The sequence below is a fragment of the Mustela putorius genome, unplaced genomic scaffold, assembly GCF_011764305.1.
Source record: "Mustela putorius furo isolate JIRA1106 unplaced genomic scaffold, ASM1176430v1.1 tig00000594_pilon_pilon_pilon, whole genome shotgun sequence".
Taxonomy (NCBI): Eukaryota; Metazoa; Chordata; class Mammalia; order Carnivora; family Mustelidae; genus Mustela; species Mustela putorius.
Window position 1 is genome coordinate 413086 of NW_025421427.1, and position 14332 is coordinate 427417.

The following is a 14332-nucleotide window of genomic DNA, read 5'->3' on the forward strand; positions in this document are numbered from 1 at the left end:
TGCTTTTGGCCACTAATAAAGTTGCACAAGCTTTTCAAGTTTTCAGTTTAGGGAAAAATTTCATCCAACAAAGAAGCTATCATTCATTGCCGTACGGTTTTGTATGTAGCATTAGATCCGGTGCTTTACGTGCGATATTCCAAATACACCCAGGAACGCTGCCATGTAATTTCATACGAGAAAACTTGGTATTAGGAGAGATATAATGACCGAAGATCTAGGAAGAGGCAGTCCAGGCTACCCGAGCTCTACTTCAAAATAACTAGCCCAACTGTCTAGAGGAGGGGGTGACATGACAAAATTGTACTCAGTGAAGTGTGCAGACCGGCAGGATTGATAACCTCCGAGCCTGTGGAGAATTGGGGGAATTTCAGGTTCACTTACATTTACAGAACCACACAGATTACATTTAACATGTTTCTTAAAAGGCTGGCTACGGCTCCTGTGCTTCGTGAAAGCATAAAACAATCTGAATATTAATTCGCACTGAAAAGAGGGAGAGAGGTGGAGTTATTCATCCAATCGGATTCTCCAGTAACTCCTCAATGCGGCTACCGTTCGACCAATGATTTCATCGCGCGGTTCTTTTGAAAAACTACGAGGCCAATCAGAATGCCTCTTACTGTATATAAAGGAATCTTCGCCTTGGCTCCCCAGGCTCTCGGTGTGTCTTTAGTTCCTCGCAATGGCTCGCACGAAGCAGACGGCGCGCAAGTCGACCGGCGGCAAGGCCCCGCGCAAGCAGCTGGCCACCAAGGCGGCCCGCAAGAGCGCGCCGGCCACGGGCGGCGTGAAGAAGCCGCACCGCTACCGGCCCGGCACGGTGGCCCTGCGCGAGATCCGGCGCTACCAGAAGTCCACCGAGCTGCTGATCCGCAAGCTGCCGTTCCAGCGGCTGGTGCGCGAGATCGCGCAGGACTTCAAGACCGACCTGCGCTTCCAGAGCTCGGCCGTCATGGCGCTGCAGGAGGCGTGCGAGGCCTACCTGGTGGGGCTCTTCGAGGACACCAACCTGTGCGCCATCCACGCCAAGCGCGTCACCATCATGCCCAAGGACATCCAGCTGGCGCGCCGCATCCGCGGCGAGAGGGCGTAAAACAAACTGCCGGTTGCAAAAGGCTCTTTTCAGAGCCACCCACCATTTCTTGAAAGGGGTTGTAACTTTTTTACGGTTCCAACTACAGAAACAAAGTTATTTGCCACGGAAATGTACAAAGTGTATCTGAGTGTTAAGTGGCCGAATATTCCAAGTCCCTTTATCAGGCTTCCGCAGACTTGTTAAAGAATTGCTGTTTAAGATGCACTTACCATTCCAGGGTGACATGATTGTAATTTTCTAGAGCCTTTAGACAAACTTGACATGTGCACCAGGAATAGAGTGCAAACTTAGCTTGTAGTTGGACTTTCTCCAGGGAGTTTTCTCTTTTTACGTTTGCAGTGTGGTTCCTAGAACCCCTTTATATTGGTTTAGTTTGGCCTGTTCAGTTCCGACTTCATAGAGAATACCATTTAATCCGTTGAGTTTGTAGAGGGTCCTGCCCACGCCCTATAAAAGCTTTTATTCCATTTAACATGACAAAAGCAAGCCTAACAGCAGTATCCTTACCGTTTCCAGTAATCCACAAAACATTTCATGTATCCTGACTTCAGAATCTTGTATTGGTCTGAGAAGGGACCAGGTGACAAACAGACTTCTGTACTCACCAGAAGACACCCACTAAATACATATATGCAATAAGACAAAAGACTTACCTATCATTATCCGAAGTTTCTCTGCCTACACAACTTAAAATCAGTGGGATGTGATTCTGACAGGCTGTTACCTAGAGTGTTTCTCCTACCCATGCCCCCCCCCCCTTTTTTAAAGTGGTTTTTTGTTTGTTCTTAAGGTTTTATTTGACATAAGAGATCACAAGTAGGCAGAGAGGCAGGCAGGGGGGTGAGAGATGAGGGGTATGGGGCTGGGAAAAGGCTTCCCGCTGAGCAGAGAGCCTGATGCGGGACTCGATTCCAGGACCCTGAGATCATAACTGGAGCCAAAGGCAGAAGCTCACTTAACCCACTGAGCCACCCAGGCCCTCTCCATGTCCCCTTTTAATAAACGCAAAATCATTCACTAAAGTGATACTTTCTTTAATTTTCTAAGTATAAAGTTATAATAAACTGATGGTAGTTCAAGGTTTTTGAGGCCTAAAACTCACACAACTTGGCAACTCTTAATCACAATTCACAAATCACAATTCACAAATAATCACAATTCAAAATTTAAAATACAAAATAGACAGTGAACATTATCATTGAAAGGATCCAAATTCCAATTTTACCAAAATAAAGCTGTAGCTATGACAAAGTTCAGTAAAATAGCATATTAATTTTCGAATACAACACTATAATTTTTTTGTCTTAGAATATTTTTGATGGCATACTCTGATTCCATTTTTGCTTGAAAATTATTTGAGGGCAACCCTCTCGGGTTGCCTCCCTCCTTGGAAACTTTGCGCTATTGCTCAATAAATCTTGTTTTGCTGCCCACCAATATACACACACACACACACACACACGTATATTTATGTATACGTATATACACATACATATGTACAAATATTTCCTATATATACAGTGTGAAGAGAATTCAGTATTTCCTCCCAGGTAAATTGATCACAATTTGTTTTGTTCTCTTGATAACTTAGAACTGAGTTTCAGCTTCCAAACACACTACTGGTAGTGTCATTTTTAAGACGTTTCAAATCTGGGAACTCCTTGGTCAATCTCCTTTCATATGTGAGTTGTAAAATTTGGAAGGATTCTTCATGGACTAGCTTTCAGCTCTATACGTTTCAAATCTTGATTCATCCATACTATACACCGTTGCTGCCACTGCAGTTGCTGCAAATACACAGATATCATTATATGCATCTAGCACAACATCTTGTCTGAAATCCAGGTTTGTCAGTGAGCAGTAGAAGTACACACCATGAAACCACTCTTAAAGGAGGCTCCATGTCCAGCATGGGGCCCAATAGAGGGCTCAAACTCATAACACTGAGATTAAGACCTGAGCTAAAAAAAAATAAATAAATAAATAAGTAAGAAATGGCATAAAATGGTGAAAGTCAGATGCTCAACGGACTGAACCACCCAGGCACCCTGATGTCACTCTTGATATAACACTGAAAGTCAAGTTCTCTCACTGTGTCCATTTTACAGAGCAAAAACTTTAGCCTAAGACATTTTAGTTACTTAGCCAAATTCATACTACTAATAAATATCATTGACAGGCAATGTCGCACCAAACCTACACTCTAAATATCTTCTGATTAATAAGATTGCCCAGAAAGGGATTCTTAGAGCTAGCTGCTCCTGTCACACAGATGAGGCTGGATGGCTAAGATATGCGGTGGCCTGGACTTGGGCTAGCTTCTGTGGTCAGAGTCCTCTGCTCAGTGGCCTGGTATGAGATGAGATGGATAGGGATGCTCTCTGGGCCTCGGGACCAGGTCAGAATAATCGTTTCCTTGGAAACATCAAGACTCTGCTACAGAGCAAGTATTTGCTTGTGTCTTACCCACAGTGTTTACTATGGACCTATATTGTCCACGATAGTAACCACTAGCCATGGATAGCTATCCTGCACCTGAAATGTGGCTAGTCCAAATTGGGATGAGCTTTAAGGGTAAACTATATACCAGATTTCAAAGAGCTGTCTGCAAAATAGAATAAAAAAACCTCCTTAATATTTTTTATATTAGATAACTTGTTGTACTGGTATTTCCTTTATAGTGAGTTAAAATACTATTAAAAGAGATTTATGTGTTTCTTTTCTACTTCTTTAAATGTGGCTACTAGAAAATATCAAATAAGTGATACAACTCTTACTGTATTTCTGAGGAAAAGCACTAGCATACAGAGGATAGTTACACTGGCTCACTGATTGGAAACTAACAAGCTATATTCTTGATATCACCAATCCCCAGTATTAGTGACACCTACGTGCTGTGACAAGGTGTTTGACAGTAAGTGGAGGGGGATGAGCAATAGTGTTTGGCACATTGTAAATTAGAGCTCAGAAATGCTGGCTCTCAGCACTCTTGTTCCCACTGGGCCCTAAATCCCTTCTCCACTGTGAAATCCTCTAATGATGTAATCTTGCTTCTCCTGGACCTGTTCATCTCTGGTATGAGTTCCAACCCAAAGTTACTGTACTTCCCTTAGGCATAGAATAATACCTAGAACTTTGCTTATGAGAAGTAATAGGATATTTTATTTTTCAGCCATGAGAGCTCTGTGTATGGGCAGGAGAAAAAAAAAAGTTTGCATTATAATACATTACAATTATATTGCATTATAATGCATTACAAGTAGACTGTAATTTCTGTGTTACTCACATTTTTGTCATACATGGACACGAGATCGTGAATTTTCATTGTTGAATTATCAACCAGCAATTTAGTTTATGCACTATTCATTGCCAGTTTTGGCTAATCAGGCATGTTTGGGCAATTATTTGAATATATTATTGCCATTATCAGTATGATCATAGTAAGTAGAACGTTGAAAATGATAATATTAATAATGTCAAAATAAAATATAAACTTCATAAATTAGAAATCAAAGACAATGACTTTTTTCTTAAAGCGGCCAAATTGGAGTCTAATGAATGGCTTACAGTATCGGACTTAAGCCAGGCCACTTTGTGAACACTGGTGAGGGAATGGAACAATTTTGAAGAAACATTACTGAAGATTTTATCTAACGTCTAGGTGACATTAGAGATTTTTACAACTTTTAGCTCTCCACGAACGAACTCTCCCTACACCCTACTAGAGAAGGGCGATTGTTTGTTCTTGAGGAATACATTTCATTTGAAAGTAAAGGATGCCCATTACCTAAGCAGACATGTTTGCAGGAGACGTTCAGTGTTAGGGTCAACTGCAAGTATATAACCTCCAAAGGTGTGCGGACTTAACAGCATCTGAAGAGGAAAGGAAGCGTGGAAGTACGCTACGCTCGACTGAGGACGAACTGTGCTTCTATTTGGAGTGTCTTAGGTCTCCTGATTGCTACAACTTGACCCAACCTGAGTCAAGAGAGGTGACCCTAGTGGCAGGAGTTGAGATGGCTAGGAGAACCAAGAACCCCAATGTCAGGAGCACAGACAATAACCCTCTAGGCATCTCTTGGCTCCATTTTGGTCTTTTTAGTCCCCAGCCTTCTTGGTTTCTCCTAGAGAATGCCTAAGAAATCAGTTCCTTGAACATCGGTTCACCTCATTTTCTATAACTCAATTCCAGTTTTTGGAAGACAATTGTTGATGGTTCATTTTGGCCCAGTGCCCTGTGGACCAGTCAACCATCATTTAAGGTCAGACACTTCACCAGAAGATAGTATATATTGACACCCTGACATGCAAGCTTTAAGCCAAAAACCAGGTTAGAGAAGACCAGGATTATTTGGGACCAGAGGGCATTCTAGAGTTTCATTGTTCATATAGTTAACTGAGCTGTTGAAACAGGTTAGCAGGAATTGAGATGTGCCGTATGCATAGAGTTTTCAAAGACATAATATGAAACGCAAAAAAGAAAGTGAAATATTTTATAAATATTTTTCCATTGCTTTTATGTTAAATGAGAATATTTTGGATATATTACGTTAAATTATGTTATTAACACTGATTTCACCTGTTTTTTTTTTTTTTCTTTCTTTATGTGGCTATACCCGCATTGTTCTAGAGGTTGTTAATTCACATAGGCATAGATCTCTTCCAGAACTGGGTATCTTCTTCAGTGTGCCCCTATGGGATTCTGGTCCGCGAGAAATCTCAAATCTCATAGGCTGCCATTTCAACAGTAGAAAGTTGACAAAATATCTGGGAATAAAGGTAATAAGAAATATGAAGATATAGTTGGAGAAAATTTGAAACATTCTCCACAGGTACAAAATATTTGGAAAAAAAAGGGAGGGGAATAAAATGTTTTTGAATAGGAAAAATTCATCGTCTCCCCAAATTAATTTGTAAATTTAACATCATCCCAAAGAAATTACTGATAGGGTTTTGAGGGTTTTTTATGCATAGTGGAGGGGTGGAGAGGTGGGAGGAAGGAAGCATCTTGTATTACATTTGGAAAAAATGAAATTAACAAAAACTAGAATAACCAGGAAATTCTGAGAAAGAGCAAGGACGGGATGAGCTCTATCAGCTATTAGTCACAACATCTCAGTTTATTAAACATTCAACTTTTATTTTAATACCTACTATAGGCCATGTATTCTCAGCATTGAAAATAGTCCTGTGAACAATATTTAGTGTGATCACACTTGAGGAATGACAGAGACCAAAGGAACAAAGTAGAAAACCAAGAATTATTCCACCTACCCAGGGAATTTAGCCTATGATAAAGGTGGCATCTTAAAATGAGGGTGGGGCAGGAAGGGGACAGGGGGAAGACACGGAAGGATTGTATACATTTATTAAACCTTACAACAAAATACAGAGGGCTCCATGGTTTTAAATGTGAAACTAACAGCACAAAAATTACTTCGTGTAATTTATGGAAAATTGGGAAAATTGTCTTCGTGTGTGCGCGCGCGCTGCGCCCTGAAAGTGGAGGAGGTCTTTCTACTCTTGACAACGGACACTAAAGTGTCCCCATTCCGTGGGAGGGTAGGGAGGAAACCCGTGATCGCTGCCAGTAATGCGGGAACGAATCTAGATTAATTAACCGCTAGTTCCGTCATCGTGGCAACGGACGAAAACGGAGCAGCGGGTCCAAGAAGCCCCAGTTCCTGGAACGTAAGAAAATCCGGGTTCACCAAAATAGAAGCAGGACTAGGACTTTGTCCGGAAGAAACGCCATGAATCTCAAGGAACCCGCAGATAACACCGTGAATACAAACGAAAGCCCTTCGTTAAGCAACGCCCCTCGCCCACGCACACGTTTCCAAACAGTTTACCCATATTTTGTTCCTGGCGTCGCAACTGTTGGACTTGGGACCGCCGCACAGAAATGATTTAAAACGTCTCCGGCTTTCAGATGTTGACGTCTGCCTAAAACGAGGCTCGGGACCCGCTGCCAGACAAAATGGCCGACGAAAAGCGGTTTCTGATGCCCTGAAATCCATCACACCTGTGTCCAAAGGCACGCGAGGCGAGGCGCGGGAGGGCGCGGGAGGGCGCGGGAGGGCGCGGGTGGGGCCGTGCGCCCGGGCAGGGCCGCCGCCGCCTCTGCGCGCTGTCCCGGCGAGGTACCTGGGGGCCGCGGCGCACCGGCTCGCACAGCAGAGCGCGGGACGCAGGCGCCTGCGCCCTCTCCTCCCGGGCCGGAGACTGCCCCCGGACACCCCAACTTCACTTTCCAAAACACGGTCAGTGTCTGAAATCCATACATGTTTATCAACCGGAAAGGCCCAGTTCAACCCGCCCGAAACAAAACAGCCTACACCCGAGGCCGGACGCCACCCAATGAAACACGGGGCGAAGACCACGGGCTGGAGGAGTGGGCCAACCCGCGAGTAGGGCGGGACTTTTGAATGACTTTCCAACCCAATCGGGGTATTCCTGAAGACAAACTGGCTGGCTTGATTTGTGGTTGTTTTCGATGTACCCGGCGCGGGGCGGGGCTCCGGACGAGTGCGCGCCTCGGGACAGCGCTTCCGCACCGCCGCGGGAGAGGCCACCGGGGCACCGCAGGGCAGGGGACAAGCCCCACGGCCGCGCCGAGACCTCCCCCCACCCCGCCCTTTTCGGGTTAGCGTTAAGGCCTAGGTTACCAACCACACCCCCGCAACCCTGATCTTAGAGCTGAAAGTTCAAGGAGAAAAGGGAATAGGATGCGCGGAGAATGCCCAGCTCTTTCTCGGAGATGGTGGTGGCTCTGAAAAGAGCCTTTTTGGGTTTCAGAAGCAGACGTCCAACAACCTACTTCTTTTTGGGCGCAGCCTTCTTGGGCTTGGCAACCTTGGGCTTGGCAGTCTTGGGCTTCACGGCCTTGGCTGTGCTCTTGGCCGCCTTCTTGGGCTTGGCAGCCTTGGCCTTCTTCGGACTCTTGGCTACTTTTTTGGCGACAGCCGCCGCCGCGGGCTTCTTCGCCTTCTTGGGGGTCTTCTTGGCGCTCTTCTTGGGGGCGCTGGCCCCCGCGGCCTTCTTGGGCTTCTTGGCCGCCCCGGCCGCCTTCTTGGGCTTGGCCGCGCCCGCCTTCTTGGCCTTGGGCTTGGCCTCGCCGGAGGCCGCCTTCTTGTTGAGCTTGAAGGAGCCCGAGGCGCCGGTGCCCTTGGTCTGCACCAGGGTGCCCTTGCTCACCAGGCTCTTGAGGCCCAGCTTGATGCGGCTGTTGTTCTTCTCCACGTCGTAGCCGGCGGCCGCCAGCGCCTTCTTGAGCGCCGCCAGGGACACGCCGCTGCGCTCCTTGGACGCGGCGACGGCCTTGATGATGAGCTCGGACACCGGGGGGCCGGACGCCTTGCGGCGCGCCCCTGCGGGCTTTTTGGCCGCTTTCTTCTTCACCGGGGTCTTCTCCACCGGGGGGGCGGCGGCGGGAGCGGCAGGAGCGGTCTCCGACATGCTGAGGCTGTGGGACTGGGTACAAGTGGCAGAGCGCCGTGGGTGCGCCGCGGCCGGGCCGCCGTATATATAGAGCGCAGGCGCGCGCTGATTGGTGCTCCGCTCGCCCGCCTGGCTGGCAGCTCCGAGCCGCCGCCGTGCGCCCAAGTTGTGTTTGTTCCACTTCACAAAAGGGGGAAAATGTTAAAATACCCCGCACCAAATCTCCCGACTTTGGTCGGGAAAGGATCCGAGAAGCCTCAGGCTTCGTGCTCTCCATTTATTTTTTCCGCAAGCCCGAAGACAACGCGTCCAGGCGCCCCCAACTCCCCCAACTCCCAGGGAAGTCCAGGACGGTCGGAGACCACTTTCTGTTTTTCTTCTAAATTACCTGTTCGCTCCTTTGCGCCTGAAAGTTCTTTTTCTCAGGAGTGCTTGGACACATGCTGCCCTTCTTTGGGATGCAAAAACGAAATGGTTTCCACCTAAGTTTTCACGATAATTCTGTTTCTTCGCAAGGGAAGTAACACAGGTCCTCTGTGAGTTCTGCGCACAGACCCACAAGAACCGTGGACTGGGACAAGGATTCCCGGACCAGTCCAAAGCAGTTAGGGCTGGAAGAAAGGGGGTCCAGAAGCCTTGGGGGCTGCCCTGGGTCGTGGAGGGTTAGAGACTTAAATCTTAGACTTGAAGACATTGAAATTCTCAAATCCGTCTTTTCACAGATGGGGGCGGGGCAGTCTTCACTTCTCCAAGGGAGAGAAATTGGGCAGTTTTTCAAAAGGTCTCAGGTTCCCCTCTGGGTTGTGCAAGGCAGGGGGTTTGACCCTCAAGAATAGGGATAATGAGGGAAGAAGGGAGACCCCCTAAGCTTAAAAAATATATATATATATATAGATACATAGATATATATCTACATAAATATCTCCTCAATATACTTGGCAGCTATAAACATTGAGATGATCTGTTTTCAAAGAAAACCAGCATTTATTATTTTTATATGCTCCAGTAAAGGGTTGAATTTTAGCCCATGAAAATCCTGGGTTACTTCCAGTAACAATAACTGAAGACATGTTATGCTATAGAAGGACACTCTCTAGCTAGGAATTCAAAGATCTGGATGACTTTCATGTGGTACACTTTTATCAGGTGAACTATAGATCTGAAGTTGAGCAAAACAGATGGCAAAATTTTAAATAGAAACAGGAAAAGTACTGGACCATATAAATTATTACACCATTTTTTGTTGTTGATAAGAACACCTCTTCTAGCCCCCTCTGAAGCAGGTCTTACACATTCTGTTCTCAAGTTTGCTTTACTTCTTTAAGGTTTGTTATTTCACATTTCAGCCTTTGGTCGCCAGCAGTTGCAATTGTTTCTTGAACTGAATAAAGTTACTAATCAAGAATTTAATAGAATTATGTATTTGTATTTAGGGGCAAAGGAAGTATTACAACTTACCAGAAATTCTCATTCAAATATACAGCGAATGAAAATATGTTTTGAAGATGTTTGCCTTAGATTGTGATCAAGAAGTACAAACTAAGTTCAGTGATGAATAAAAAACGAGGCATCTTTTAGACTAAGGATAACTCCAGGGTTTTATTGAAGAACATTTGTTCAACATTTGGAAATTGTGTCTAGTACTGATCATGTCCTCTGGGAATTAGCAGCTTAATAAGATTAGTGATGGATGAATTACCAGCCATAGAAAACTACTTTAGACCTGCCATCCCTCACTGTGACTCTGGGTATAGAATTGTAAGAAGTTATTGAAAATGTTTGAACAACTAAAGTACTTTTATCACATAATATACTTTGGTAACAAAATAACAAAACAAAATAAGAACATGCCACTTTGCTCTGATTCTCTGTGCAATGAGACCCCCCCCCAACAACCTCCCAACCCCACCACCACCGCACCCTGGCCCCCCACAGCATCTGAAATTCAGTTATGTGCGCTTAACCACCAGGAAAACAGCAGTGGAAAGTCTTGATTGTCAGGTCACTGGACTTCCCGTCCTGGTTTATAAGTCAGCAACGTGTCAGTTTGATTACTGTGATTCAGTTCTCTAATACGATCACTCAGGTTGAATCAATCAAAACACATCTTCCTACATTCAAATCTGATATCCAGATCTCAAGTCATTAGGACACCAGCCTCTCAGTCTTGCTTGCAACCTCCTGGCTGCATCCAATAGGCCAGAAGGCAGAGAAACAACTAACCCGCCTCCAGATCCCTGTAACTTATGTTGAGAAAAGCTATCCAAAACTTAAAATCAAGGGAAAACTATTTCTTTCTGTCCTTCTGAGCTGTATTAGAAAATTGTCTGGGTTCGTTTCTGGGTCATTTGATGCTCTAAGGCAATGTTCTACAATAAAACACTGTGAGTCACGTGTGTAATTTTAAGTTTTCTGGTAGTCCCATTGACAAACATAAAAAGAAACAAGTGAATTTCATTTTAATAATGTATTCTACTTCACTCAATCTATCCAAACGCTGACCATTTCAACATGTAATCAATATTTTAAAAAATAAGATAATTTATGTTCCTTTTCTTTTAATCAAATGGCAAGTCTGTCAAATCTAGTGTATTTTACATTTGTAGAACATTCCATTTCAGACTAGCCACCAGTCACTAGTGGCCACACGTGGCACTAGTTATCATTCTGGACGGCCCGGCTTTCAAGAAGGTAAGTGACTTCATATTTACTCTTTGATTAGGTCCAGAGTATGTGAAATTAGGCATTCACTTGTAGAAGATTGATACGTTAGTAAGGGTTTTGCCCAGTTGAGAGGTAAGTGAACTCTTTCCAGTAGAAAAGATAACCTTAAAAGTAATCATTGCATTTTTTTTCTTTTTCTGCCTGAATATATATTTCATTTTCCTGTATCCTGCCTTGACCTAACGTTGTCATCCTGCTTGCTTCCTTGTTAATGACTTTTATCATTATTTGCTCCATGCACAAGCCTGCTGTAAACAGTACTTGTAGGAGACATGTGGGTTTTGTGTGAGGGATTTTTTTCTTTTTAATATTTTATTTATTTATTTATTTATTTGTCAGAGAGAGAGAGAGAGCACAAACAAGGGGAATGGCAGGGAGAGGGAGAAAGAGACTCCCTGCCGAGCAGAGAGCCCCACACTGGGCTCCATCCCAGCACCCAGGATCATGACCTGAGCAGAAGGCAGATGTTTAACTGACTGAGCCTCCCAGGTGCCCAGGAGACGCATGTTTTTAACTTTTTGAAGATTATACTTTGCCACTTTGTTAGTTGGTTTGTTCTAAGTGCTCCAAGTCAGAACCTTTAGAAACCATTCTAAAAATGAGAAGGTGTAAAACTTCTTGGCCGTCGACTTTAAAGTAACCTTAGATCTGGTAGGTGTGTCATGGAGTCTCGTGCTTTGAAATAAGATTGGCGAAGCCTGTGAGCAACAGAAAGCCTACTAAAATTAGCTCCAAGGGAGAATTCAGGTCAAGGGTGTGGTCCTCCTACTCAAATCGGTGGCCTCAAGGTAGCCAACAATAAGCCAACGACACAAATATCACAATGCAATGAATTGTGTATTTACACACATTCTTGTATTTACACACATTCTGAAAAGTATGAATTGGCTAATTTTCTTTCGTGTTTGTCAGGTCTGGAAAGCTGGTGAGCAAAATTAAATGTGCAGAGCCGAATGTCACGTCCAAAAGGCAGTAATGGCCACAGGACAGAGTGTGGGGGGGAGAGAGCCTTGAGCATCGTGAAATACACAAGGATGATGAGAGGAGTTGCTGGAGCAGGTGTAGGCATCAGCCTTCCACCGTGCCAGAGTAGGGTTCTGTCTGCTTCCGAAAGTAGCTAACCCGGTGCTCATGAACCTTGTTACAGGTTCCCACTGGGAGCGATTCAAACCTGCTTCTTCCTGACTCACCAACTGATGAGGTTAATAACAGTAGCCAGTCCACTAGCCTCCTTGCTTGAGGGTACATGGCTAGTGCTTTGCTCCATTGTGAGGCTGACGATACAGGGCAGCCTGAGAAAAAGTATACAGGGAAGAGCTTCAGGAGATTTGCAGCCTAAAGAAGATTGCAGGCTCACTGACTGCTTCAGCCCCAGGAACCATCCTGACAAATAACCCAGTCTCTGCAGGCAAACGACCAACAATTACGCAATCAGACCTGAGCCAAAATGTTTCCTGCAGCACAGCCTGTGGGCACCTTAAGGGCAGAGACCACTGTTTTTCTATGTTTATTCCCTGACACATCCTTAAAAGACATTGGGGAAACAGAGAACATAATGGTACAGCACAGAATAGGAGCTTAATAATACACAGAGAATATCACCAAGGGAGTAATACATTCCAAAACATATTTAGCTAACATTCTGGAATTGCAGCTAGAACCACATAAGTGACACGAGAAGCTAGGTCATCCAGAGCCCCCTTATTCTTTAAGCTTGTCTTCAAATGACTTTAAACTGTCTCAAAAGTCAAACCTACCCTCAGAAGAAAAGGATTTATCAATAGTGAGAATATATACATTTTTATAGCTTCCCAGTCAAGGCCCGTAATAAAGGTGATTATAATCCATACGTTGCAGACATATTTTAGGTGGTAGCCTTAATCGGAGTAAGCATAGAGCCTTACCCTGTGGCTATTTTGGAGGAAACGTGGACATACAAGTTTTGATAGATTTTTGTTAAGATGTATTACCACTTTTTTTATTATGAGCCCATCACAATGCCATGCATGAGCTCTGCACACGAAGGGCACCTGTTAAGCAAAAGATACCAGATGAGATCATAAAAACAAACATCAGCCCAGCAAAGTGCCTCCTCTCAAGGAATTCTATAACTGGGGTGACAGACACAGACAGGGTAATTATCATACTGGGCAATAAGTCTCATTGGAAAGACCCAAACCATGGAGAGAACAGAAGAATAAAAGAATTTAAATGTTCATGTGCTGGTTACACCTTTGCCTTCAAGTCCTTACCAATCCAGTTGGGAAAATAAGATGTCCAAGTTCAGCCTAGGGCCGTGGTTCTCAAACTTCTAGATTTTAGGACCCCTTTACACTTCAATAGGGCCCCCCCAAATTTCATTAATGCAGGTTACTCTTGTAGGCATATTAACTACTTTAGAAATTAAAACTGAGTGTTAAATTAATTTAATAATGTATATCTATATTGACTTGGCAGTTTTCATTAAGCACAAGATTGTTTATAAATATATATAATTAACATATAACATATCACATATTCACTTATATTGCATATTATAGATTTGTATGTATAATGTATAGTATAGAATATCATATATAATATTAGAGAACATTATATTTTATGTATTATATATTGCATATATAAATGATGAAGGTCAACTCAAAAAACCTTCCGCATTCCCTAGCCAGTTGGAAACCCTGCCAGCCCCAGGCTAACCCAAAAGTTGTCAGGCTGCTTGCAGGCAGAGAACACAGCTGAGCTCATGGTGCAAAAGAGTGGGAAGATAGCTGTTTCAGAGCAAAAACATTGTTTCCGATCCCAATTCTTCCATGCAGCAACAGGGTAACTCTGCTAAGTCTCAGACTTTCCACTTCCATTTCCTCCTCTGGGCCAGAGGACTAGCCCTCCCACCCCCCAGGAATATAGTGAGAATTAAATTAGATCACATGCATACAGTTCCTGAGACGGGGCTGAACACACAGTTGCCTCTGACTTGAGGTTTCTTTCCATGAGATCCATCCACTGTGGGATTCTGCTGTTTCGGAGTGACCCTGAGAATTGGTACCCTCCTTAATTTGGAAGAGGGTG

At 44.2% G+C, this 14332-nt stretch overlaps 2 protein-coding genes across 2 annotated transcripts; one reads left to right on the plus strand and one right to left on the minus strand.

Annotated features, from left to right (window-relative positions):
- The first annotated feature begins 645 nt into the window (after nucleotides 1-645).
- Nucleotides 646-1126, plus strand: LOC106004311 (histone H3.1). The gene has a single exon (XM_045082263.1). It carries the CDS (start codon nucleotides 686-688, stop codon nucleotides 1094-1096), a length of 411 nt encoding a protein of 136 aa, XP_044938198.1. The 5' UTR covers nucleotides 646-685; the 3' UTR covers nucleotides 1097-1126.
- A 5092-nt stretch (nucleotides 1127-6218) lies between these two features.
- H1-2 (H1.2 linker histone, cluster member) lies at nucleotides 6219-8621 on the minus strand. The gene has a single exon (XM_013049109.2). The coding sequence runs from the start codon at nucleotides 8555-8557 to the stop codon at nucleotides 7916-7918; it is 642 nt and encodes a 213-aa protein (XP_012904563.1). The 5' UTR covers nucleotides 8558-8621; the 3' UTR covers nucleotides 6219-7915.
- Between the last annotated feature and the right edge of the window lie 5711 nt (nucleotides 8622-14332).

Coding starts and splice junctions, on each gene's coding strand:
- LOC106004311 (XM_045082263.1), top strand. CDS start 686: ATGGCTCGCACGAAGCAGACGGCGCGCAAGTCGACCGGCGGCAAGGCC.
- H1-2 (XM_013049109.2), bottom strand. CDS start 8,557: ATGTCGGAGACCGCTCCTGCCGCTCCCGCCGCCGCCCCCCCGGTGGAG.